Source organism: Ochotona curzoniae, unplaced genomic scaffold, assembly GCF_017591425.1.
Source record: "Ochotona curzoniae isolate NIBS_2020 unplaced genomic scaffold, NIBS_Ocur_1.0 scaffold_3208, whole genome shotgun sequence".
In the NCBI taxonomy this organism is placed as follows: Eukaryota; Metazoa; Chordata; class Mammalia; order Lagomorpha; family Ochotonidae; genus Ochotona; species Ochotona curzoniae.
In genome coordinates, this window is record NW_024467106.1 from 7,119,506 (window position 1) to 7,144,988 (window position 25,483).

Consider the following 25,483-nt stretch of genomic DNA (forward strand, 5'->3'; position numbering starts at 1 on the left):
GAGGCGTGGCCTAGCGGCTAAAGTCCTTGCCTTGAACATGCCAGGATCCCATATGGGCACCAGTTCTAATCCCGGCAGCTCTACTTCCCATCCAGCTCCCTGCTTGTGGCCTGGGAAACCAGTCAAGGACGGCCCAAAGCCTTGGGACCCTGCACCCATGTGGGAGACCCAGAAGAAGTTCCTGGATCCTGGCTTCGGATCGGCATAGCATCAGCCATTGCGCTCACTTGGGGAGTGAATCATTGGACGGAAGATGTTCCTCTCTGTCTCTCCTCCTCTCTGTATATCTGACTTTCCAATAAATAAATCAATCTTTAAAAAAAAAAAAAAGATTCAGGCAGTGACCCCTGTGATACTTAGCAGTTCTCAGCTCGGATTTTGATGGGGAGGTGACCATTTAAAAGAAGCAGGCCTTGATGAGAACTCTTGCTCCCAGATTGTATGATTCCTTCCATTTAAAATATATATGTTTGTTTATTTATTTGTTTGTTTGAAAGAGTGTTACAGAGAGAGGAGACAAGAAAAAGAGAGAGATCTTCCAGCCACTGGTTCATTCCACGATGGCCACAGTAGAGAGGCTGGGCCGGGTAGAAGCCAGAAGCAGGAACTTTTGTGTCTTCCATGCAAGTACGTGGGCCCTCTTCTGCTGATTTCCCCAAGCTGTTAGCAGGAAGCTGGATTGGAAGTGGAGCCCGTAAGCAATGTCAGGCAGCAGCTTTACTGGCTGTGCCGTGAGGCTGTCTCGCTTTCCTGTCCCTCGAGTTGTGAATTTGCTCCTGAAGGGAGTCTCGTGCTCCTGCCTTGCCCTGTGTTTTTTATCTCTCCTATGTGGGCTCCCAGCTCCCCTCCCTGCAGCAAAATGTGGACAGAGCAGTCAGTGCCTCCTTCTGCATCTGCAGAGGCCGTGAAAGGGGCAGGCTGTGTTCCAGGCTGGGAAGCAGCCAGCGCAGGGAGCAGGTGTCTGTGCCCTGGCCCTGCGGCAGAGCTGCTTTCCTCATGTGTCCCCATGTTGGTGAGCGTCCCCCTCCCCCTCACTGAGGCACAGTGGGGGAGGGTGTGAGGAAGAGGATAGCAGATTGGAAGAGTCACGGGTTCCTTTTTTTTCCCCAGCATTGTAACTGGCCCAGAGTTGGTGGCATAAACCAAGGAGTGGTGAGCGCCAGCTCACTACCCTGAGCTGTCTCACCGCCTGCCAGGCCAGGCCCAAGGCCCCTCTTCGGGTTTAGGAATAGATTCAGCAACTTGGATTATCAGAGATCAGACCGCCTCAGAGAATTCAGTCATCCAGTGAAAATGTAATTGTCTTAAAAATGAGAAGCAGTGCACGTTGGTTGAGACTAGCCTTTCCTGTTGCTGCCCAGGTTTCCATAATAGCATGGAGCCTCAATAGCATGGAGTCCTTCGAGAGCCAGACAGACATGTTAAGCATTGATGGTGCCCAGCAGGAGGAAGCTATTACACATGCTGTTAGAGAAAAAAGCCAGTAAACTCTTTCCAGAGGTGAGGGGAATAAGCACGGGAGAAGGCACGCAGTAGATCCTCATCTCTGGGAGAAGCTAATAGGAACTGTCTGGTATTTATCATGGTTTTGTTTTCAATAGCTGAGTGGAAATGCTAACCAAAAAGAAAATGGGAGGGGGGCATGCAACCCAGTTGTCAAGTTGCTGTGCTGCAGATTCAAGTACATGAGTTCGAGTCCTGGCCCAGCTCTTGATCCAGCTTCCTGCTGATGTGTACCCTGGGAGGCAGCAGGCGAAGGCATCACATGTCTGGGTCCTTGCCAGCCACGGAGGAGACCCAGCTGAAGTTGCAGATTCCTGGCTTCAGTCTGGCCCAGCCATGGCTAGTTCAGGTGTTTTAATAAGTGAGCCAGTCGATGAAACACCTGCTTCTCACTTCCTTTCCAAAAAAAAATGAAATTTTAAAAGATAATTCAAAGTCTAAAAAAATAAGAAGGTATCAGAAGAAATAGCCAAGGAAGCAGAGTACTGACTACTAAGCAGGGAATGGTCGCTTTGGTCGTAGAACTTACAGTAATATTTCTGAAACTGTTTACTTTGATGAAAGTAAAAATAATTTTTAATTGGTTGAAAAAAAAAAGAGAACTAAAAAAGAATTTCTTTCTGTTATTTGCCTGGACTCGCTGTATTTGGGAACTTCCTTTCTCCTAAAAGTCACTGTCCCCTGTCACGATCTAAGTGTCAGGTTACTGTGAGAACCTCCCCACTAAATTGTTGGTTCCCATCATAAACATTGCCAAACTTTTTGAAGACCGAAATGTTAAGCGAATATAACCATTGTAATGTAGTTTTACCAACATTTTGTCTCTGTGACCTGTGTTTTCCGTAGGTTAAAGCACAAGCAGAATGCTCTGTCCCACTCCAAGAGTGACTAATATCTCTAATATAAATGAAAACAGCTGCTTTTCCATAACATTAGCATCCCAAACAGCTGTCGCATGTCCTTTTTGACACTCTTTTCTCTTTTTAAATTGGGACAAAAATTAGTTTACTGGATTTCCTAATCTGGTTACATGGATCATGTAGCATCTGGGAGAGCTGGAGAAGGGGTGTAGAGATACATGCCTGCTGGGCTCCAAGGAGACACTCCCACAAGGCCCAGCCTCACTTGAAATGAAAACCTTGTGTAGGAGATGTGTCCCTGCCAAGAACATAAGGCTGCCCCAGCGTGCCAGCGGCTGCCACCGCCATCTCAGCCAGCCAACCTGAGCATGCTGCCCTCATTCCTTCCCTCCCCTGGCTGAAGAGCCCTGGGGGCTCCTGGATCAGTGAGGGGGTGGCTGCTGGGGAGTCCCTGGTGGCTTCAAGTGGGCCCTCATGTCTGGCTGCTATGTGCCCTGGCCTGTCCCTCTGCCCCTCAGAGCCTGGGGCTTTCATCTGCTCTTCAGGAAAAAATTCCCCACAGAACCAGTAGAGTACCAGGTGCTGTGTGCAGGTTAGGACCTGGGTTTAAGAACCTGCCAGGCTCTGTTACTTTGTCCTGTTATTTTATTTGGGTCTTTGTTTTCTCAGCCAGTCTGAGTGATAGGACACATTTTTAGGAACATGATTGTTTCTAGTTGTAGTCCAACAAGAGACCTAGCTAATGCTCAGGGACCTGGCTAAGTTGAATCCAGGATATGCACATCTGTGTGCCCAGCTGCTCGATGAGCTCTTCCAGGGATCCGAGGCCCTTGTCAGAGCCCCAGAGCATCGATGAGAACATCGGAGTGTGTGTGTGTAGGAGTGACCTGGCATCCTCCAGAGCACCCCACATCTGGGGCTAGATGTGTCGAAGGGTTAAAAGCAGGAGAAATTCCAGTCATAAATTCTCTTTTCAGCAGGACTTCCCAGGGAACATCTGACATTAGCAGAGAGGAAATGCTGATTGGCCTGGGAGTCAGCTGAAGGAGACAGGAACTGCAGTGGAAGCTGCTGGATTTACTGTTATTAGCAAGGCAAATGGAAAGCCAGCAGGGCAGCCCTGCTCCTAGATAATAGATCTAACAAGAAGGGAAACGCCCAGAGAGGCAGCCACCTCCAGCCCAGCTCCTCTTCTCCTCACAGTTGCTTTTACCTCTTTCTCTGGCTTGTAGTATGAGGAAATACATATTTTAGCATCTTAGGTTACAACTCACATTGGCTTGAAATAAAACAAGATACTAATTCAGCTTCTTGTCTGTTTGGTAGCTTGAGGGTTGTATCAGAATAGTGAGAGATAGTTGCCATTTAGTGAGTGCTTATGTGCCAGACTAGCTGCCCTAGATGTTTTATTACCTCATTGAATCTATACAGTGACCACAAGGGTTGGGAACTGTCATCACCCCAATTTAGTGATAAAGAAACAATAGAACATTTCAGTAATTTCCCCAAATCCACAGTTGGCGGAGCCCAAAAGTGTGAGCAATCTGAAAAGTACCGAGGCAAGGGCACAAGTGACTGTGACAGCTGGACAGGGCACTGGCCGTGAGAGAAGTACCAACCAAGGCTCTCCTTGGTACTGGCTTTACAGAAGGAAGATGGAGCAGGCTGAGAGAAGCCCCATCAACAAAGAGCAGAGCAAGTGGAGGTCCCAGGACGGGGTAGAGCGTCAGGTCCTGGCAGCAAGGACTGGGGCAGCCAATGGGACTTAGCCTTTGGGGACAGCCAGCCAGAGAGTCACATCTTATCCAGCATAAAAGCCTAAGGGCAACAGGTGAACAAAAATCCCATTATCAAAACTATCTCTTTCATATAGCCACTCCGCTTCCCAGGCTTACAAGCAGCCAGGCAGGCGGGAGAGGTGTCCTCTGCCTACACTATGCTTGAATGTTTCTGTGATTTCAAACTTTACCCCCCCAAAATTTTTTGATTGTCTCAAAAATGTCAGAAGCTAACTTACTGTAATTTTTCTCATTAAATCTACAATTAAAGTCAATGCTCTCTTCTCTTGTATTAAAACAGGCAAGAGCTAAAAAAAAACACCTATCTTTGCATGCTGAAATGAAATTGGGCCCAGAAAGCTGCTGTAGAAGGGACTATGAAACTGTAAAGAGAGCTAGACAGCTGAGACAACACCAACCACCCAAGGAGTGGAGTCAGCTACCTGTCCTATGACGTGGCTGCAAAGTTGAATAAGATGCCTGCCTCATACACTGTCTGGAACCATCAGCCATGCAGAGTCACAGCCTGTGCATTCTCCACATGGTTTCCCTTGTTCTCACAGGTCTCCCCACCACTGCTTTCCCCTCTGGATTTTCCCCAAGCCCACATGTTCAGTTCATGTAAGTGAAGTGTGTAATTATACGCTAGGAAGTCCAGGCAGGTGACAGCATAGAGCAGAGCAAGATATCCTGAGAAGTGCATAAAGAACCTTGTAGGGCCCTAAGCCTTGAGGGCTCAGTTATGCATGAGGCTGGACAAAAACATTTACATGGATGAGACATGAAGACCAAGACCACAAAAAGGCAGCTTGCCTTGGTACAGAACCTGATGGTGGGAGGAGTGTTAATGGTGCAACTTCCTATCTTGTGGGGCAAGGGAAGGAAGCTAGAATGAGGCTGTGGTAGGTCTGATGTCATAAGGGCCACGAGAGAAGCAGGTGCACACAGCCGGGGAAGAGATAAGACTGAGGGAAGAACCCGTAATGGGGGACTACGACCTTGACAAACTGAGGAGCAAGGTGTCTGAGTGCAAAGGAAGGCACAGAAGTGACATGGAGGGGCTGTGTTATGGTGCTGTGGATTAAATTATCACCTCTGACACCAGCATCCCATGTAGCCCACCCATATGAGCACTGGTTTGAATTCCTGCTGCTCCACTTCTGATCCAGCATCCTGTTAGTGTGCCTGGGAAGGCCCCTGCCTCAAACTTCCTGGCTTTAGTCTGGTCCAGCCCCAGCCATTAAGGAGTGAATTAGCCGTTGAGAAGCCATGAAGTTTGTTTGCTAAATGGTGGGAATGCCAGCTTGGCTGCATCCTAGAGGACAAAGAAGGACACCAAGTTAGGATGGAGGAGGACAAAGCGTTCATATCTGAGCTGGATAGGCCCTGGGCAGGTTGTGACAAAGGAGTCTAAGTGTGGACATGCTAACCTTCAGAGTTTGGTTCTAGAGCGTACCACTGACAATACATCAAAGAGTAATGGCAGGAGGCCTTTGTGGATGGGGTGATGACTAAGTAATGAGTAGAGTCTACAAAATGTGGGCACTGGTTCCATGCCGACAAAAAGGAAGGCTGGCTGTGAGATACTTCAAACCCTTGAGTGTCTTGTTGGCTGCACTGTGTACTTAGAAGGTGCAATCCTCCGAGTCACTCACCTTCACATGTGCCGTGTATCGTGCGGGGAACAGCACGTGGTGGAAGTTTGATAAATGCCTGCTAACTACATTTGAGTCAATTCACTGGGAGAATGGTGGTGTCGTTGTTAGAAACTCAGTTACAAGGAAAAAGAGCTAGTTTGAGAAGGGAAGGTCGATAAGTTTGATTATCTCACAGAATTCCATTCCAACAGACTTTGGTGTTCTTTCTGTTCTTGCAGAGGTGGGCCTGGGCAATCCGTTGTACCTCCCGGAGGTACTTCTCTGGGAGCTGGTGGCAGCCCCTGAGGTGACCCAGAGCTGGCTGGTCCCCACCCAGAAACTACACGCCATCACCCTGTGTGTGGGCACTCTCCTGGTCCCCCTGTAGCCCCTTGCCAGTGACTTGTCCTCACCTCAGAGAGCAAGTGGTTTACCAAGGCCAGCCCCTGCTGGAAGCTGATCTGAGTGAAGCCTGGAGATTCCAGTGGGTCATAACAAAGTCTGCTGATTGAAAACAGTCGGCCCCCAGGCTTGCTCGCCATGGGCTCGTGTTGGAGTCCACGTTTTTCTAACTCAGGGAAGGCTGCAGACAAGTGGAGTCTCCTTTTTGTTTCTTTTGTTTTTGTCTGTGGGTGTTTGTGACTAAATTCACTGATTCCACTGGCTGTCAAGGCTGTGTTAAGGCAAATGGGTTTGAACTGCTGTGGTTTTGAGTACTGGACTGGATGTCAGAAACCTTTGCCATCACGGGAAATCCTGTCACTCCGGATTTACTGTCTGTTCCCCACAGCTGAATTCCTCAGCGGTGTGATTTAACACCCTGGCTCCCCATCAGCCAGTTTTGGCATTTATTTGAATGCATTACCCCACTGGTTTCCATAAACTATTTTACAATTGTTTAAAATAAATGACTGTTTATTTCCACAAAAACCATCTGTATTCCTTTACAGAGCAACAGATAACTGTATGTAAAATTTGGTAATGTCACAGTGAGTCAAGTTAAGAGAAACAGATTGGATTGAAAAACTGGATGCTTCAGGACAGTGTGAAAGGCTTCTATTGCCGTTCACAAATGATAGCTGGGTCGGAATGAGGGAACAGACTGCTTCACGAGCAACAGCACGCCTGTTTTCTCTGGATAGAATGGCTCATGCACTGGCTGAGCTAGGCAGGGACAGTGTGGGACCTTAGCTCCCCTCCTTGAGGGCTGACGCCTGCCCCGCCTGCCCCGCCTGCCTGCTCTCTGCTGACACGTGGGTGCAGGAGGCCTCTGTCCAATGCTCCCAGCTTTATAGTACTGAAGGTTCCATTGTCTGTCCTTTCCTTTCTCCCTGATGCTGTGTGCCTTCCACTGTATGCGTGCCTCAGATGACTCTCGTAGGAGACATGTTGGGTAGGCTTGCAGTGTCAGAGAAGGTGGTCCTGGACCAGGGAACCAGTTGCTCCGAAAGGAGGACTGCCCTCTGACTGTGGTGCTGCTGGCTTCTTGGCAGCTGTCCAGACCAGTCAGCTGGATCCACGCTCGTCCCGCCATCCCTGGAAACCCAGCAGAGCACTGCTAGGCAGTGGATGGAGGCTGCTTGGGAAGCAGAGGTAGGAGAGTGGCAGCTAGCAGGCAACTGAATGAACCCAGTGGTGCGGCTGGCCTGAGGCTGCAGGGGTGCCAGAGATATTTCTGGTGTGAGCTGAGAAGGCACCTGGGCATTAGTGTCTCCTCTGGGCTGGAGAAGTCAAGGGAAGATGGTTCCAGATGCAAAAGCTAATCTGAGCAGAGCACAGAGAGCTGAAATGGTGGTTTGGAGAGTATTTCTGGGTTACCACATGACTACCTCATGGAGTGCCAGCCACCAATGGAGAACTGGAGGCCCCTCCCTCTGAGTGCAGCATGAAAAGCAGAAGCAGCAACCCAGGTATGTGGAACAGGCAGCCAGAGCTGCATACTTAGTGCAAACTGTGGCCCAGGCATCCCTCTATGTACAATTCACCTGTATGAGCTCACAGCATCAATAAAACAACCCTGAGAGACCGGTGCTGTTACCCTCTTGCAGATGGGAAAATAAGGCATAGAAAGGTGAAGTAACATGCCCAGGGTCACAGTACTCATGAGTGATGGAGCTGGAAACACGCCCTGCAGTGTCTGCACTGTGCTGCTGGGACTGGCAGAGGTCCCAGGGCACTCCCTAGACACAGCACAAGGCATGAAGCTGAGGGCAGGGATCCAGTCCAGACCGGCCCTCAGCCCAGGCCACAGGGCTAGCCTGCTCTCACAACCTCTGAGCCAGGATGGAGGCATCCAAACTGCCCTGGAGGGAGGCTGGTAGGCCTCTCAGCGACAGTGGGTCTAAGCAGGGACCCACGCACCTGCAGTCTTGGCTTTATTTCATGAGCAGCCTTTGTGCAGCAGCCTGGGCGCCGCTACTGCAGGTCGTCTTCCCTTGAGCAGCTCTGGGTACCTCTGTGCTTCACCCCATAGCTTGCCTCTGGACTTTGAGCAGTCCTGGAGCAGCCTCAGTCTCCTTCTAACTCCTGGCCTCCCCTGCTTAGGCATGACTCTGGCAGCCACTGAGCCCCCAGGATCTGTAAGGAGCCATGTGTGATGACAGGAGTACTGGAGGCAGCGGCACCTTGTCTGGGCTGCCAGAATTGCCCTCTCATTTCTATTGTGGTGCTCTGAAAGATTTATTTGTTTTTATTGGAAAGGCAGATTTACAGATACAAGCAGAGAAAGATTTTCCATCTACTGATTCGCTTCCTAAATGACCGCAGTGACCAGAGCTGAGCTGATGCAAAGCTAGGAGCTTCTTCTAGGTCTCCTAAATGAGTGTAAGGCCCCGTCTGCTTCACTTTTAAAATGGGATTTTTAAATGACAAAAGTAATATCAGTGTATATTTACTGTCAGAACCCCAACCATGAGAGAAATCCATAAAGGAAAAAGCAAAAGTCAACCTCTGAGCCTGGGGCAGTAGCCTAGCAGCTAAAGTCCTCACCTTGCACGCATCGGGATCCCATGTTGGCAACAGTTCTAATCCCAGCTGCGCCACTTCCCATCCAGCTCCCTGCTTGTGGTCTGGGAAAGCAGTCAAGGACGGCCCAAAGCCTTGGGCCCTTACACCCACGTGGGAGACCCAGAAGAGGCTCTGGGCTCCTGGCTTAAAATTGGCACAGCTCCAGCCATTGTGGCAGTCATCTGGGGAGTGAATCATTGGAAGGAAGATCTTCCTCTCTCTCTTCCTCTTTATATATCTGTCTTTCCAATATAAATAAATAAATAAATCCCCCTTTTTTTTTAAGTCAACCTCTTTGCTGCCACTCCATCCTTCCGTAGTGATTGTAACAGGAATACTTGAGAAAAGATTAGCTTGTGTCTGTCCAGACTGCGTGTGTCCCGCAGACATGTGCACATGAAAGCACACATGTGAGCGAGTTTCACAGCAGCCGTAAAACGTCCCCGTGTGCAGAGAATGCTGTAATCCAGTTCATGGCTTTCTGCTGGTGAACCTTAAGTTGTATGCAGCTTTTGATAATCAACCAGGCGGCAGTGAGCACCTTTCAACCTACATCACTGAGTGTTCGCGCTAAAATTCCTCAGGATCAGCTCAGAGGCGTGGACTGTCAGGTCGCTGGATTCTAAGCGCCGCCTTGCTGAAGCCATTCTGCTGAACAAAGGCGACGGAGCCCACGTGAAGGGCCTGTTGCTATGACCTCAGAACTGAGGTCGTACCGAAGTCCCTACCCTGTATCTTCAAAGAACACCCAGATAGTGGGGTGCTGTGGGAACACGGACAAGCCACGTGCTCCTGACGCAGCGTGCTCAAGGCCATGACAACGGTGGGGTCTTTAAGAAGGTGGGATGAGAGAGCTCTTAGTTCCGACAGGGCCCTGCCTGAGCAGGAGGGGCATGTGTGCCACCAGTGTGCCCTCCCTGCGCCTCCCGGGAGCCCGAACCTGAGGTCGGGTGTTCGAGAAGAAATTCGCTGTAAAGAATTATGACGCTCCTGCACGTTCTACACAGAGGAGGAAAGCTCAGCCACACGCCCTTTCCTTTCCTCCTCTTGCCACTTTCTGATTGATGGTTGGAAATGATGGCAATACATAAACTATTTTTCTTTTTATTTTATGACCTGGTAATAGCAGTAACATATTTCCAGTAAATGTTTTCTATTGCAATAAAAAAGTTGTAACAAGACTAGAAATAGGTATAGTTAAACCCTAAAGAAATCACACTTTCAGAACTATGGATTGAGGCAGTAACTCTGTAAATCATTTAGTGTAGAAAAAGAGGCGCCTTCGCGTCACCCCCTTCCCCCGACACAAAGCCAGATCAGAGAAAGTGTCTGCTCTGAGGGCTGGTGGGCTCTCTGCTCAGCCCCCTCAAACCCACCTGCCCCGCTCGCTCCTGCCTGCCGCCGTGTCTCCCGCCCAACAGCTGCACTGCTCCGCACACTGATAACCCACAGGTGAGAATGGTCCTGTTGTTTGTGCCGTGCAGCTCAGGAGAGTGGCTGAGAGCACGGGCCGAGGGATCGGACACACCTGTGTTGGTGCCCAGGCTTCCCAGGAGGCTCGGGGCTGAACCCCAGCTGCTTTTCCTCCTGTGTAAAGTGAGGGTTATGGAGCCCACCTCATGGAGTTTTGTGAGGAAAGCTGGTGCACATAAAGTGTGTTAAGATCTAGGACAATCTGGAGGCGGGTGGGAAGAGGATAAGGGAGATGCCAGGGCCTGTGGAACTGTATCATAAAAAGGTCTAGGAGAACCCACACATCAGTTACTGGTGTTATTGTAGTCTAGGAACAAAACAGTGTTTAACTACTTCAGGTAGGGCAAGTTGAAGATTTTATCACATTTGTATGGCAGTATAACAACCAACATTCACTGAGTGCTTACTCCATATGATCCATTGTGTTACCTAGAATCTGTGATTAGTCCATAAAGATTTAGATCCATTTACTTCCCTGGTATTCACAGTTTGCGAAAGAGCTCAACTCCCTCATCCCCATTTATTTAAGAGGCAGAGAAAAACAAAGATCTTCATTTCCTGGTTCACTCCCCAGATGCCCACAATAGCCCATGTTTGAAGCGGGGCTGGAACTCAGAGCAGGAACTCTCACGCAGCATGCCAGCATGCTAATCGTTGATATTAACTGTCCTGCGGAGCACCTGCTCCAGGAACCAGGCTTTTAATCCCAGTCCTGCTGGTTTCACAGCCATACTGACACCACACATCCACTTTCTGGAATCACTGACAGCCAGAGTAGAAACTGAAACTTTTGAGTAGTTTTTGTGTCTTGTACCAGATGTGTCCTGTGGCTGGTCAGGTGTGACAGCCATGTTGCAGAGTCCACACTGTTGGAAGTGCAAGGGCCGGGCAGGAGAACCGCGTTTCCTTGCCCTGGTCCAGAGGCAGAACAGCCTTCTCCTCTGCTCCCTGTCCCCTTTGGGCTCTGTTACGCTCGTAAGGATGGGTGGCTACTGCTTCTTTGTGTCCTGTGTCCTTAACATGCCCTAAAAATTAGGCTGTTCCCAGCCTCTGTCTTTAATTTCTGATTCTAGCTGACACCTCCATTAATGGTCTAGCACAAGCTTTCTGTCGACTGAAGACTACTGTGTAAAAGTGGTTTCGCTGTCCTATCAATAATGGTCATAATTTCCCCAATACTCTCATCAGCAGTGAATTGAGTCTTGCAGCAAAGAAATGGAAACCCCAGTGCAGTGGTTTCAAAGTGATTTGTCTTGTAGACGCGTCTTCTCTCAGTAAAATCAGGTCAGTGCCGCACTGCTGGGTCAGATGTATGTCTGAGACAAATTAGTTAGAGGAAATTGATCATTTGAACCTCAGGTTATTTTTAGCCACATGGCTTTCTAATACCTCTTTTTTTCTTTATTTGCATTCGTTTTCATAAACTTTAATCATTTTTAAGAAAATCAAATGTTTTCTCAGGTCCAGCCCCAACCTTCTCTTCCCAGATTTGGGTTTACTTCGTTGATGGCAGTGTTGTGGTTTAAACGTCTACACCACTCAGACACACATTCCCGTGAACCCTGTCCACTCTCTGACTGACCCCTTGGCCAGGGTTTGTTTATTGCACTGACTGGCCGGCCCCTTGACCAGTCTGCTCTTCATTGCTGTTGAAAGTTAATGGGGGCAAAATTGCATTCCCAAACATTTGAACCTGAAGTGGCCAAGGCCGAACTTAGTTGATCTCTGGTGATCGGTTCAATTTAGTTACGATTTTTTGCCATTAAGCTGGGGCTGAATGATGGTGATTTGGTTGAGGCCAAATGTCTGAAGAAAATTGGCTCTCTGATAAGAGTGCTGTTATCAGCGGGGGCTACCTTCTCATTTACATTTAGATGAGTATTGATTATTTATTTACTCAGAGAAGTGAGATTCGTTTCCAATCTTATCTTCCTCGTCTCTGCTTGTCAGCAGAAAGAGAGATAGAGCTCCTGACATCAGGCCAAGATAACAGCACTTTGTAGTAAAGATAAAAGTTGGAATGGGCCTTTTTCTAGTCTTGACTGAAAGGATAAGTTTTAAAAATTAGAACTGATGGGTCATGCTTTCAAAACCTTTCCTGAAGGTTTGCAGTTTAACCAGGAAGGAGAATTGGTTTATTGGAACAGCCTGGTCTTTTTTTTTTTTTTTTGTAATAGGAATTGTATTTAATTTTATTATATTCGCCTATTTCACTGAGAGCAAATTGTGTATTGGCTCAGGAAAGGTTCAAGTGTGACCTTATCATCATGTCAGCTTGTTCTTTCATTATTTAAATTCCAAATGCTCCAGCGTGAGCCTCAGCAGGTGTAAGCTACAATGGTTCCCACAAGAATATAGTTCAGTGCCCACATTATGATGGGACAGAGGATGGCAGTGGTCATCCCTCGAGGACCGCGAGGGAGGGAGCTGACACAAGAGGCAGGCTGTTAAGAATGGCTGCTGCCGGGACTGGGCTTCAGACAGGCAGCATGGTCGGCACAGCACAGATACCTCCCGCTCAGGGAAGAATGCAGTCTGCAGCCCAGCACATGGGCCCGCTGGGCCTTGCTTGAGTGGGTCACCCGGCCACGTTAGCCCATTGTCAGCAGAGCCACCAGAAGAAACCCAGCAAGACACAAAGCTGATGGTCGTTCCCCAGCCCTGTTAACATCTTTTGTTTGTAAATAAAAGTAAAATCCACAACTTCAACGATTCAGGCCAAGCCTCTCAGCGCCAGCATACCCTTGAATTCTGTTCAGTACTGACCTCTTCCACCTGCATGGCCCATAGCCCACAGCCCGCGTGCTCTGTTCACGACCTCTGCAGAAGTAAGCCACCCCCCGACTTCTTCAGTCTGACCATTTTCCTTCTCAGGAAACAAGCAGGAGAGAATTCGCTGTTGCCTCCTCAGGGCTCCCTAGCACCTGTTCCCTGCCTTGGTAAGAGCCCGATTCCTTGGGCTCTCCTCTTAGGTACATGCTCGAGCGTCTTGCCTCCTTGGCCCCTTGGAAGGCAGGAGTCACCACTCCCACACCTCTGTGCCTGACACAGTACTGAGGTTCCCAGGCTCTAGGCTGGTCCTTGGAGGGCTGTGTGGGAGTCTCACGTTAACTCTTCATTTTGAGACTGTAGGACCTGCGAGGCGAGGCTGTAGGAATCACGGATGCTCAACAAATCTCTGTCTTCCAGGGCTGCCTATGGCTCAAGAGCTACCATCTGCAGACACACACACCCTCTCCCCCTCGCATCCCTAGTTTGAACAAGAGTGAAGAGGGGCGGGGACATGTTTTCTCATGCCAGCATCCCCGCCACATGCACCTGCTCCTGACAGAGCTGCTAGTCTGTTGTGGCCCCTAGGCAAGGGGCCTGCCTGAACTTCAGCAATCCTCTGTTTGAGTGACTGTGTGAGACAGAGCCCTTGGCTGAGGGACATCCTGGCTTGCCCACTTACTCCTCACAGAAACCCTCTGGAGGCAGTTTGGTTATCCCGTTTTACAGGTGAACAAATGCAGTGTCATTCCAGCTTGGCATAGAGGTGTCAGGAGTTTTCTGTTCAAACCCAGACTTTCCTTTGATTTTCTCACACCTTGCTTTTTCTGGGATGCAAGAAGCTGTTTTGGGTTAAACCAGCCCTTCACGGTGGTGAGTGTGAAGCAGCTGACCAGAAGGCCTGGCCGTGAGAGCAGTCACCCCTGTCAGCTTTCCACATGGGCTGTTCTCACGTGGCGCTCAGTAGCAGCCAGGATTGTTTCATCCACGCCCTGCCTCGGTCCAGAAAACGTTTAGACTGCATGTAGTATGCTTTTACCTCATGACAGTCTTTTCTGAAGATTCATTTATGTTTATTGAAAGGGCAGATTCACACAGAGTAAGATCTTCCTCTACTGTCACTCCGCATATGGTTGCATGGTCAGAGCTGAGCCTGTCAAGAGCCAGGAGCCTCCGCCAGGTCTCCCACATGGGTGCAGGTCCCAAGGCCGTCCTCCACTGCTTTCCCAGGCCACGAGCAGGGAACTGGATGAATAGTGAAGTAGCTGGGACATGAACCAGCAGATGGAGGATTAGCCAGTGGAGCCTTCATGCTGGTCCCTGCATGTAGTATTATAATTGTACAAAGATAAAATCAAAAAATGAAACAACATGAAATGATAAGGAAAATAAGATTCAATAGCAAGATAAGTCCCAAGGAAGAGCCAGCACAGAAATAAATGCATGCCCACATCATAGTCAGAATACACACATGTCCGGCTGAGCTTTCTAGCAGGCCATGAGAGCAATTACTCAGCAGGTTTATGCCACACTGTGCAGAAATACATCAACAAGCCAGGGTGCTGAGTCCAGAGTGCTGGAGGCAGCAGCATGCCTGCTCTCTTGGGATTTGGGTTTCAGCCCTGATGAAACCCTGTGGTAACACCTTTTGTGTTTCAGTCTAGGGTGAAAGGGACACAGAAAGCTCCCTGGCACCTGGTCTACCCCCAACAGATTCCAGACCTCAGATTTGCATATCCCCATAGAAAGGCTGCCTGGAACGCTCCCAAGGAGCCCCAGGCAGTGTTCTGTTCCCAGATCACTCAGTGCAGGGAACTCATCATTGCTGCACCCAGCAGCCCTCTCTAGCCGTCACAGTCACCGTCACCGCAGAGACTGCTGCTAGGGACCCGATGCGTGTGTTCCCCTCAGCTGTGAGGCACAGGGCCTGCGGCTTCCTTCGCAGCTGAGACATTTTACAGCCTCTCTCCAGAGGTAGACGCTGCCGTGAGAGCTACATCCTGTTCCGAGTAAGGGGACCTTCTGTGTCGTTGAGTCATTTCTTTAGCAAACGTATGCCATAGAAACTGACCTCACAGCTTGTGTTTTTAAATGTCTTTGGATGTTCTACTCAGTTTTCCTCCCATGCCAGCTGCCTAAAAACTAAGCAAGCAGTTGATGGAGAGTGTAATTTGATAGCTAGTAGGTCCAGGCTATCATAATCTTGAGTAACATCAGCAGTCATTTATTAAGAACTTGGTATGAGTGGGTGTTGTAATTCCTGATTTAATATAGAGAGCTCAGGCCAGGGCCGCCTGGGTGTGAGCCCCAGCTGCAGCACTTCCTAAAGAACTCTGAGCTTGTTAGGCGGCCTCTGTATGTCACAGTGCTCCTAGGGTGGCTGAGGAGACCTGCAGCAAAGGCCTAGCACTGTACCCAGCACACCCTGTTTTGTTGTGACCTTTTTTTATTATAACAGTTCCTTGAAGGTGATCGTAGCTGGCACTAAAACTACTGATGTAGATTGCTCCCCTGCCCAGCCTGCGGCTCACTGGGGCCTCAGGAAGCCTCCGGAGGAGGTGCTGTTAGTATCCCCATTTCAGAAGAAGCTAAAGGAGATTAAACAAGTTGGCCCAAAGCCAGACAAATGACTTGCTCAGCCAAGTCTTAGACTCGGCCATGAGCCCCAGTCCATGCCCTTAACTGTCAGGCCATAAGAGCTTCTCGGTACACCTGATGCTGTTTTAGATCTGCTTACCTGGTATTTGGGCAAGAATTAAGGAGACAAGGGCGGATTTCTTAGAGGTAGTTTTAGCTTTAGCTCTTAAGTCTCATCTAGTTTAACCACCCAGAGACAGCTCCCATCAGTCCTTGCCTAGGTTGAGAAGTTGATTTCCAAGTTGTTCTTCAGCTTTAGGGAAGAGCAGGGGGGTCCCAGAGCAGAAGGCAGCCCTGGGAATTCAGTCACTGGCAAAGCTGGGCGTAGAAAGGAATGCTGTGGGTAGGAAAATGGTGTCTTCATGAGGGCACCATGTGCCATGAACAAAATGCAGCCAAAGCAAAGGATATTTGGTATGTGTGAATTTGACTAAAATAAATTACTTCAGATCATTTTCATTTTGAATTGATAGAAATCCCAGGTTAAGTGAGTCAAAACCAAGATGAATCTACAGATCTACAAAAATCTGTATTTATGGGATAAGCTATGGGCTTTTTATAAATTGGCCAGTAATTTATAGTTTGCAGGAGGAGAAAGGTTCAAGGCGCAGGCACTCTGGCGCCTGAGGACCCTTGGGTGTCGTTTCTCCTGGCTGCGTGATCATCAGGTCTAACGCTGTGAAACGGAGATGATTGTGTGTGCCTCTCGGGTTGCTGTGGGACTCGCTGAGGTCATGGACACGTGTATGGCATGCTTGGTGCCAAAGGAGCGTGGGGAAGTGAAAGTCATCGACGACTTTTAAGGAGGAAGTCCTGGAAGCATCCTCAGGAAGCAAACTGAATAGAACTGTGCGAGCAGCAAGAAAGCGAGTGCAGCACGATGACATCAAAGCGCTAGCCTGGGAGTCGCGGAGAGGGAAAAGGGGCCCTGCCTGGCGCCCTCTGCCTGCTCTGCCTGTCCCACATTTCCCAGGCAGGTGCAGAGACTGAAAGGAAGAAAGCCTGCTGAGGAGCCCAGCCTGAAATGTCCCCTGATGCAGCCAGACCTTAGACCCTGGCGGTCAGGGAAGGGGTGGCTCGCCTGCAGAGCGGCTCTTGGGCAGAGTGACAGCACGCGAAGCCCACCAGCCTAGGCACCGTCCTCCAAAGACACGTGTCAGGTTGGAGGGTTACTTAAGATGAAGATCTGTCTTTATAAACAGATCGCATCTGGCTTTGATTAAATTACTGCTTGTCGAAGACCTGTAGGAAATGCCAGCATGTGTCATAACTATAGGATCCTCAAAAAGATGACACACCTAAGATATTGGAGTATGTGATGTTGGCATTTGTTTATTGTGGGAAATTTGAAAAAAATAAAAGTACTCATTTGCATTTTATCTGGTATAATCTCTGTTCACATTTTAGAAATCATCTTCCAGTTTTGCTGTACCTTTAAAAATATCTTTCACAGTTGTAGACATACTATGCAAACTGTACTATAGTTTACTGTTTTCATAAAGTAGGATGTTAGAAGGAGTTTATGACATATCTTTATAGCATCACTTTTAGTTTCATGGTCTTTCTATACTGCTTAATCAGTCTTAGATTTAGGTTCCCAAATTTTGGCTATCATAAAAAAATCGTAGTTGTCAATATCCATGAGAATTAGGCTTCAGGAAACCCCTATGTATACCAAAATTCATGAATGCTCAAGTCCTTTGTAAGATGTAAGTATTGTTATACTGTACCATGGGGCTTAATATCCAAACAAAACAGCCCAGTCTCCTCTTGGTCAGGTTTGCTTTGTAGTAGATTCTGTCCATGGCTAGTTGAAGACACGGGTGGGGAACCAAGGGACTCTGCAGTCCGGCTGCATCCTGGCTCAGCATGGCATGCAGACATCACCTCCACTCAGAGAAGTGAAGCGCAGCACCCTTGGCCCTGTGTTGCTGGCAGCTGTTGAGGTGGAGGTGACCAGAAGTGATTCAACAGGCCACCGCCTTGGCTGGCAGTCTCCAGCTTTAGAGGTGACTGCCTTTGCTGCACAGCTGAGTGGTTGGCCCACGGTTTCTCCTCCAGTGACTATGCCTGTTCCCATTGAGTGGCCACAGCCTAGCCTGCTGATTGGCACGTGCTGACACTAACGTGTGACGGAACAGACATGTGGAGAATTGTCTGCATTTCCATATTTTAATCTTTTTGAAGTTTGTTTTTTATTCCATTTAATGTTGAACCAGTGCCTTCTTGGTCTAAATATAGCATATTAGAGTGCAAAAGGTCATGTAGACTTCTGGGCAGATGTTAGCTTACGTAGTTGGGTGTGTTTTGTGCATTTGTAAAGGTTTAAGAATGTTAAGTAATGGAAAAGTGATTGGCTGTATGTTAACTCTGAGAACTGGCAGAAGTGCTAATGAAATCCCACTTCAAGACCAAGCACACCATGAAACGGAAGTGCCTCTGAACACAGAACATGGGGAAGGCGCGTGACAGGAGGAGTGAGGCCTCAGACTGGAAGGAGCAGATCACCATCAAGTTGACAAGAGCTGAAGAACAGATCGAGCCATCCGAGTTCCGCTTGGAAGCCCCACGCAGAAGCCCCGCACAGAAGCCCCTCGTGGAAGCCCCGTGCGGAAGCCCCACGCAGAAGCCCCTTGTGGAAGCCCTGCGCGGAAGCCCCGCACAGAAGCCCCACGCAGAAGCCCCTCGTGGAAGCCCCGCACAGAAGCCCCACACAGAAGCCCCACGCAGAAGCCCCACGCGGAAGCCCCACACGGAAGCCCCACGCAGAAGCCCCACACAGAAGCCCCGCGCGGCCTCTGCTGCCTGCTGCAGATCTTTCACACCTCCTCTGACCAAACATGCCCTTCAGAGGCCAAAGAAGAAGACAGTTTGTGATGCCTCTAATCTTTTCAATAACCGTTAACAAATCACAGGGGCAGTCTTTTGAATCTGATCATTGGACCTGTTAGGTGTAATCTGAAAAGAACAAGAGTGTCATTTGGATAGACAAAAGCAATATATGAATAAATGTATAAAATGCCCAACGTTTTATGGAGATCTGCCTGGGCCCACCGGGAAGCTGGGCTCCTACATTCCAGAACCTTGGGACTGGTGTCTCATGTAATCTCATAAATGTCTCAGTGGAGACACCCATCAGCACCCCCTGTCTTTCTATCCCTGTGACCCAGAAACCTAAAATGGATGTTTTTAATTTGCCAATTTCTTGAAGTTTCAGGTTTTTAAAATATTACCATATTTGAGTTCTAAATACCAAATCCTACCTGATTATAATTGATGCTGAACTATTACATAGCGGCAGCAAGAAGCGCCTTGGTAGGGGACCTCCTGTGAGGGCAGGGCCTTAGGAGGTGAGTGCTTCCTGTCCCGCCTGCTGTCTTCGAGGTAACCCTTCGAGGGGTAACCGTTTCCACGTGGCATATGAGGAAGCAGGTCCACAGTAAATAGTGACCTGCTCAGGCCTGATGGGTGCTACAGCTGCCTGGGACCCCAAGTTAGACTTCACAGTCATTTGCCTCTCAGCTGATTTGAGGGCAGACTGACTGGAAACACACCTGCCAACAGGCCAACCAAACGTGTGAACAATATGGTGGGGGAGAGCTGAACTCCTCCATCCTGGCTAGCTGGGCCCTGGGAGGCCAGCTCCAGCTGTTCCCCAGGATGTGGTTTTCCAATGTGAAGTGCACTGTTACAGACTTGCTCCCCTCCTCCTGCCCCTTTGATCTTCCAGGCCCTCAGTACCGCCTGGAGAAGCAGAGCGAGCCCAATGTCGCCGTGGACCTGGAGAGCACTTTGGAGAGCCAGAGCGCCTGGGAGTTCTGCCTGGTCCGCGAGAACAGTACGTTGGCCACCTTGCTCTGTGCCCGCCTTGTCTGTTGCAGAAATGCTCACACGCCGGGGGCTGGGGAGCACTCACTGCTCTGACCTTCCTGGGCACCTTGGAAGGCCTGTTGCCCAGGGCAGCCCAGAATGTGGCTGCCTACAGCCTGCCCCAGAGGGAAATGATTGAGTCCCTGCTTTCCGTAGAGCCTGCTTTCTGCTTAGCTCTGTGATTAGTTAAGAGAACTGTGGGAAACAGCTGAGAAATGGGAGGGCCTTTCTGAGGCAAAGGCAGTTTTGTAACAGACCAATTGACCCTGTTAATATCACTGTTCAAACCTCAAGGTTTTGGAAAATTCACCTGTTCCGGCAGGAGGCAATGAGGTGTTTCTCCACTGCTAGGTCGAGAGCTTTAAGACCTCAATTAATTTCATTTGCTCTTCTGATTTCTGAGTTGTGGACTTTTAGCATCATTCTCTCTATACTACCACTGACTTAAGACACAAATAGTGCCCAGCACAGTGGCGTAGCTGATTAAGCCTCTGCCTGCAACTCCAGAATGCCATATGGCTGCCAGTTCAAGACCTGGCTGCTCCATTCTCACCCAGATCCCTGCTAATGCACTCAGAGAAGTAGCAGAAGATGGCCCACGTGTTTCGGCCCCTGCACCCATATGAGACATCTATCTAGAAGAAACTCTAGGACTTCAGCCTGGCTGGGCCCTGGTTGATGCAGCCATTTGGAAAATGAACCAAGTGGCTAGAAGATTCTGCTCTCTCGCTATCCTGTCTCGAACTCTGCCTTTTAAATCAATAAAATTAGATTAAAAATAACCTGCCAAAAAACAAGAAACAAGTCGTGGGAGGCCTGTGGCTGGGGCAGGCTGAGCTCCATCAGTGCTGCGCCCAGGACTGTCATGCAGCCACTGCTTTTGCCTGCTGCCGCTCCCCTCCATGCCAGTGGCGCAGGACGGGCCCCAGAGCATGCGCCCCAACCTCCTGTCCCCCAGGCATCTAAACTGCTCCCTCGCTCACACGGGTCCCCATTGAACTCTCTTCTGACTAGAGTCTGTTTCCCCCACTAGATTGCCAGATCTGTGGGGGTGTCCCTGACCCATATCCTGTTGTCTGTCATTGATTCAGGAGTGAAGTATGTGTGGGTTGAGTGGCCAGAAGCTCCGGACAGGCTCCCTGCAGCTGCCCCTGCATACAGAGGCCGCAGCAGGAACATGAGGCACACACTTGGCGTTGGATTGTGTATTCTTGGGGGGCCAGGAACTAGAGCCCCCAAAGGCTATGGCCAGGTATGAGTGTCACACGTAAATTCTCAAGAAGTAAACTAAAAATCGCTGGTTCTCAAGTGGTCCAAAACATTGGGTTCCGTAGTGAACATTTACTTGCCAAGCTGTCTGTCCACTCAGTAACCTTAAAGCATCGGTGTAAGTAGCGCTGCCCTACGTGCTGGGTGTCGCTAGGAAAGGCCTCGTTAGGTGGAGAGCCTAGTGTGCTGCTTATGGTCACCATGAGTGACTTACACGTATCACTTGGAACTGAAAGTGTCTTACCCAGGTAGATTTTTCAAATAAAAAGAGAAGAGATCTAAAATGCCACAAGATTTGTACCTGGTGACAATCTTCACAGGATTATTTCTGTTATCTGACATTAGAAGGCTAGCCAGAAAATATACAGTGTATCCCTATGCATCGTCTCATATGAGATATACTACCTGATCACAACGAAATGAAGCTAAAAATAATAAGGAGAAAAACAGCTACAAGATCTATATGTGTTTAGGAATTGAGAAATAAGTATCTGGAACCTTTGATTTAAAAATAGCAAATAGAGGGGGCTAGTGTCATGGTGTAGGAAACTAGGCCTCTGTGGCGCTGGCACCCACATGGGTGCTGGTTTGTGTCCCAGCTGCTCCACTTCCAGTGTTCATGGCCTGGGGATGCAGTGGAAGACAGCTCAAGTCCCTGGGCCTCCGTGGAGACCCAAAAGAAGCTCTGGCTCCTGCCTTCAGATTGACTCAGCCTTGGCCTCTGTGGCCATTTGGGGAGTGAACCAGCAGATGGAAGAGCTCTCTTTCTGTATCCCTTTATCTCTATAACTGCCTTTCAAATAAGAAATAAAATATATATCTTAAAAATCAAAAAAGGCAGGGTGACAGAAAGAGGGAAAGGAAGAAAGCATCTCCCATCTGGTAGTTTACTCCCAAAATACCTGCAACAGCCCAGGCTAGGTCGGACAAAACTCTGTCACCTTCTCCCATGTAAGTATCAGGGACTAGCTGGCAGGACCATCTTCTGCCTTCCCAACCACCTTGGCAGGCAAGTGTATTAGCTGTGCTGGAGCCAGGATTTGAGCTGGCATGCCATGCAGGATGTAGATTTGCAAGCATCAGCTTAACTCCCTGTACCACAACACCCATCCACAAAAACAATTTGTATTTTCTAGAAAAAATGTATATAGAATACATATTAGTTGTAAGCAGAAACTCCTACTAAGAACCACACATTGTTTTGTTCTATCTAGCTGTTAAGAGGGGTTGAGATGAAAGATTTTTAAAAGGGAAGTTTCTTCCATTTTCTTGGTTGGTATGTTTGATGAGAACAGGCTTGTTATTCTTAAAGCTGTTTTAGAAATAAGTTAAATTATGTATTATCTGTTTGAAGAAAATGTGACATGGAAGCACACTGCCTCTGTCAGAATTTGTCTCTGCCACTTAACTTGCTGTGTGGCCTTGGACACAACCTCTCCTGGGATGTTTGTCAGCGCTCCTAAGCTGCGTGGGAGGATTCATCATGAAACTGTTAGAATAGTGCCTGGAGGGCCTGGCGCAATACCTAGCGGCTAAAGTCTTCACCTTGCATGCACCTGGATCTCATGGGCACCGGTTCTAATCCCAGCTGCCCTGTTTCCCATCCAGCTCCCTGCTTGTGGTCTGAGAAAGCAGTGGAGAATCGCACAAGGCCTTGGGACCCTGCACCTGAGTGGGAGATGCAGAAGAGGCTCCAGGCTCTTGGCTTCTGATCGGCACAGCTCCGGCCATTGCAGCCACTTGGGGAGTGAATCATCGGATGGAAGATCTTCCTCTCTGTCTCTTCTCTCTGTATATCAGACTTTCCAATAAGAATAAATTAATCTTTAAAAAGAACAATGCCTGGGATATGTCAAGCACTCAGTAACTGAACTATACTACCTGAGGAAGGAGCAGTGTCCTGTGGCTAACAGAGCAGGTGGGGACTGGCTGTGGACGTCTGGCATCACAGAAATGGTGGGCACCTGGAGGACGATTTAAGGAAAGAGGTGCTCCAGAACAGGGCCGATTCTGTGTCAGAACCAGAGAACTCCAAAACTTTTAGAGCTCTTTCCAGCAAGTGTTGGATGCTGCAGCATGGAAGCTCCATGAGAGGCAGGTAGATAGCATTACATCTGCCACACCAAAGGGTCTTTATTCAGGCCTACCACCATGAAGCATTGTGCTACATATTTTGCAAAGACTTACTCATGTTTGTAACTACCCTATAAGCTACTACTCTAAAGGAAGGTTATACTTGCCCAAAATCAGCCAGTCGGGTCGTGATAGAAGTACAATTTTGAGTCAGCTAATTCCAAAGCCTGCCCTGAGGGAGCAGGTGAAACCACGCATTCCCATCCTTGAGAATGGTGATGGAACACGTGTTTACAAGCTAGGAGAGAAGCTTGCAGAAGAAGCTGGTTCGACAAGAGCTTCTGCCTAGGGACTGAGCGCTAACATTTGTGCTTGGATTTTGGCCTAAATAAGAAAATGACAAGCCAAAGTCCTTGAGCTTTCCGGTCTGCTGCAGCCTCCAGGCAGCTGCCTGCCAGAAGCTGGAGACCGACCAGAAGGAAACAGGAGTGCATGATGGGAAAGATGTAGCGTTAAAGACTTCCATTCTCGTCCAAGCCTCTGGCAGCAGGCTGAGCCTCCGTGTTCCTCCCTGCCAGATGTTGCCAGTGTCCTCGGCCAGCCATTGGCTGCACATAGCCCTTCTGGATCCTCAGAAGGAGGGTGCCATCAGCTTACTCTCCGCAGCTTTAGGAGAGGAACTGCAATTTCCCTTTACTGTGAGCAAAATAGGCCTGAAATGACCATTCCAGCACTGTGTAGGTGGCGTGTTCACCTGCTTGTGGCAGCAATGGTTTAGCTCTGGCAGCTGTGATGTTGGGCAGATTCTGTCACTTCAAGCTTAATTCCCATGAAGACAGAGGTGCTTGGGTTTCTGTGAGACAACGAGAAACCAGTGTTGTGCCTTCAAGGACTTTGCAGAGCAGTGTGGTCATCCTTGTTTTGTAGGAGACGTGGTGCAGAGGGTGACAGGACTGGCTCATGTCGCATGAATGACAGTGACAGCCTGTACACCTTGGCTGGGACCCTCAGAGAGCGGAGAGAGACTAGTGAGAGCGGAGCCTGGCTACCCTCATATGCAGATATCGCTGTGGGCAGCACTACGGGTGCCCGAGCAGTGCCTTTTGCTCTCCTGTGATCTTCCCTTTGCAGGTCACAGGATGCTTACAGCTTCATCCTGTCAGTCCTTGGTTGGACTTTTTCTGTTAGCATTTATCTATTTTTATTAGATACACAGGTTTATAAAGAGAGAAGCAGAGACAGAAAGATCTTCCATCTACTGGTTTACTCCCCCCAGAGTAAACTTTGGCCACACTGGCTGGAGCCAAAGCCAGAAACCAAGAGCTTCTTCTGGGTCTCCCACGTGGATGCAGGGTCCCAAGGCTTTGAGCCGTCCTCCACTACTTTCCCAGGCCACAAGCAGGGAGCTGGATGGGAAGTGGAGCAGCCAGGATGAGCCAGCACCCGTATGGGATCCTGGCATTGCGAGTACAGGATTAGAGCTGTCATGTAGGCATGTCAGCTCCCAAGTGAGGGGAAGCTTCTTCTCATTTCCACTCCAAGACCCCCGAGAAGGACACAACAGCAGGCTGCTCTGATTACTCATGTGGAGCCACACTGCATGTGACTCAACAGTGGGCAGAGAACATTGAGTGCCCTGCTGCACACACTCCCTCTGGTGGAGTGAAACCCATAAACCCCTGACACTGGGCTCATCACTGGAGCTTTAAGGGGCAAGTCTGCAGTGTGGTCACTCTTAAGGGAACCTTGGAGTCTGAGCAAGCATCTTTGGCAAGGGAGGTTTCTTTGTGGTGGTGCTTGCACTCTGCCCCCACCGCACCAAGTAAAAAAAGAGGAAAAGCAACAGGGGAAAGAGAGAGGGTGGTGGCCATCTGCGGGTACCTTTCCGGATCCTCTGTGTGGTGTTTGCCCAAGGGGCCCTAGCCCTCCTCCAGGCTGCCTCAGTGCCAGGCTTGGAGACTTCCATGCTGGGCCCTCCAGTTTCGGGAGCCTCTACCTGTTTTAGTACCCATGACCAAGCTTACCAGTTCCACCACATGATGTATACATCAGGGCTTCAAGCCCCTTTTATCATAACAGCACTCCAGATAGAAAGGAAAATGTGGTCATGCAAGTAAACTGCTTACAAATAGCGTTGGCTTGTGATGGCCTTTGTAGATTTCAGGGTGAGTTATTACCCAAAGTCACTGACATGTCTGGCTTGGGAGGGCTGGCATTCACTAGAAGGAATTTCCTATGTAGGTGAGGGTTTTTTCAAGCCGCCGTCGCATAATGGCTTTCTAGCAGAAGGCGGTGTCCACCTCTCACAGCCGGCTTCCCTTTGGCCTGTGAGCACTGTGTTGTGGAGAAGTCAGATGTGTGGAGCTGCCATGTGACCTGGGCCAAGCCCTCCTTTGTAAACCCTCATGTCCCCGTCTATAAAAGTTGACAATAATCCCTGCCCTGTGGGGCGTTTGGGAGGCCTGAACTCTCAGAAAGCCTGTGCTGAGCTGTGGGTCTCCGTGCCTGAAGCGGGAGACTGCGTGTCCGTCGCTCACGGACGCCGCATGTGAGTGGCCTCGTCTCCGTTGTTTCTTCTCCCCTCTCAGTGTGTCAGACTTCCCACCAA

General features: G+C 49.2%; 1 protein-coding gene across 6 annotated transcripts in view; it reads left to right on the plus strand.

Annotated features, from left to right (window-relative positions):
* MAPKAP1 (MAPK associated protein 1) overlaps positions 1-25,483 on the plus strand; it is a 223,178-nt gene that overhangs the window by 147,409 nt on the left and 50,286 nt on the right. For 5 of the 6 annotated variants that reach the window (XM_040963887.1, XM_040963892.1, XM_040963889.1 and 2 more), the window contains one exon: positions 19,394-19,501. The exons of the other annotated variant lie outside the window; for it this stretch is intronic. In XM_040963887.1, coding sequence (XP_040819821.1) covers positions 19,394-19,501 — 108 coding nt within the window. The remainder of the gene's footprint in view (positions 1-19,393; positions 19,502-25,483) is intronic. 6 annotated transcript variants of the gene reach the window in all.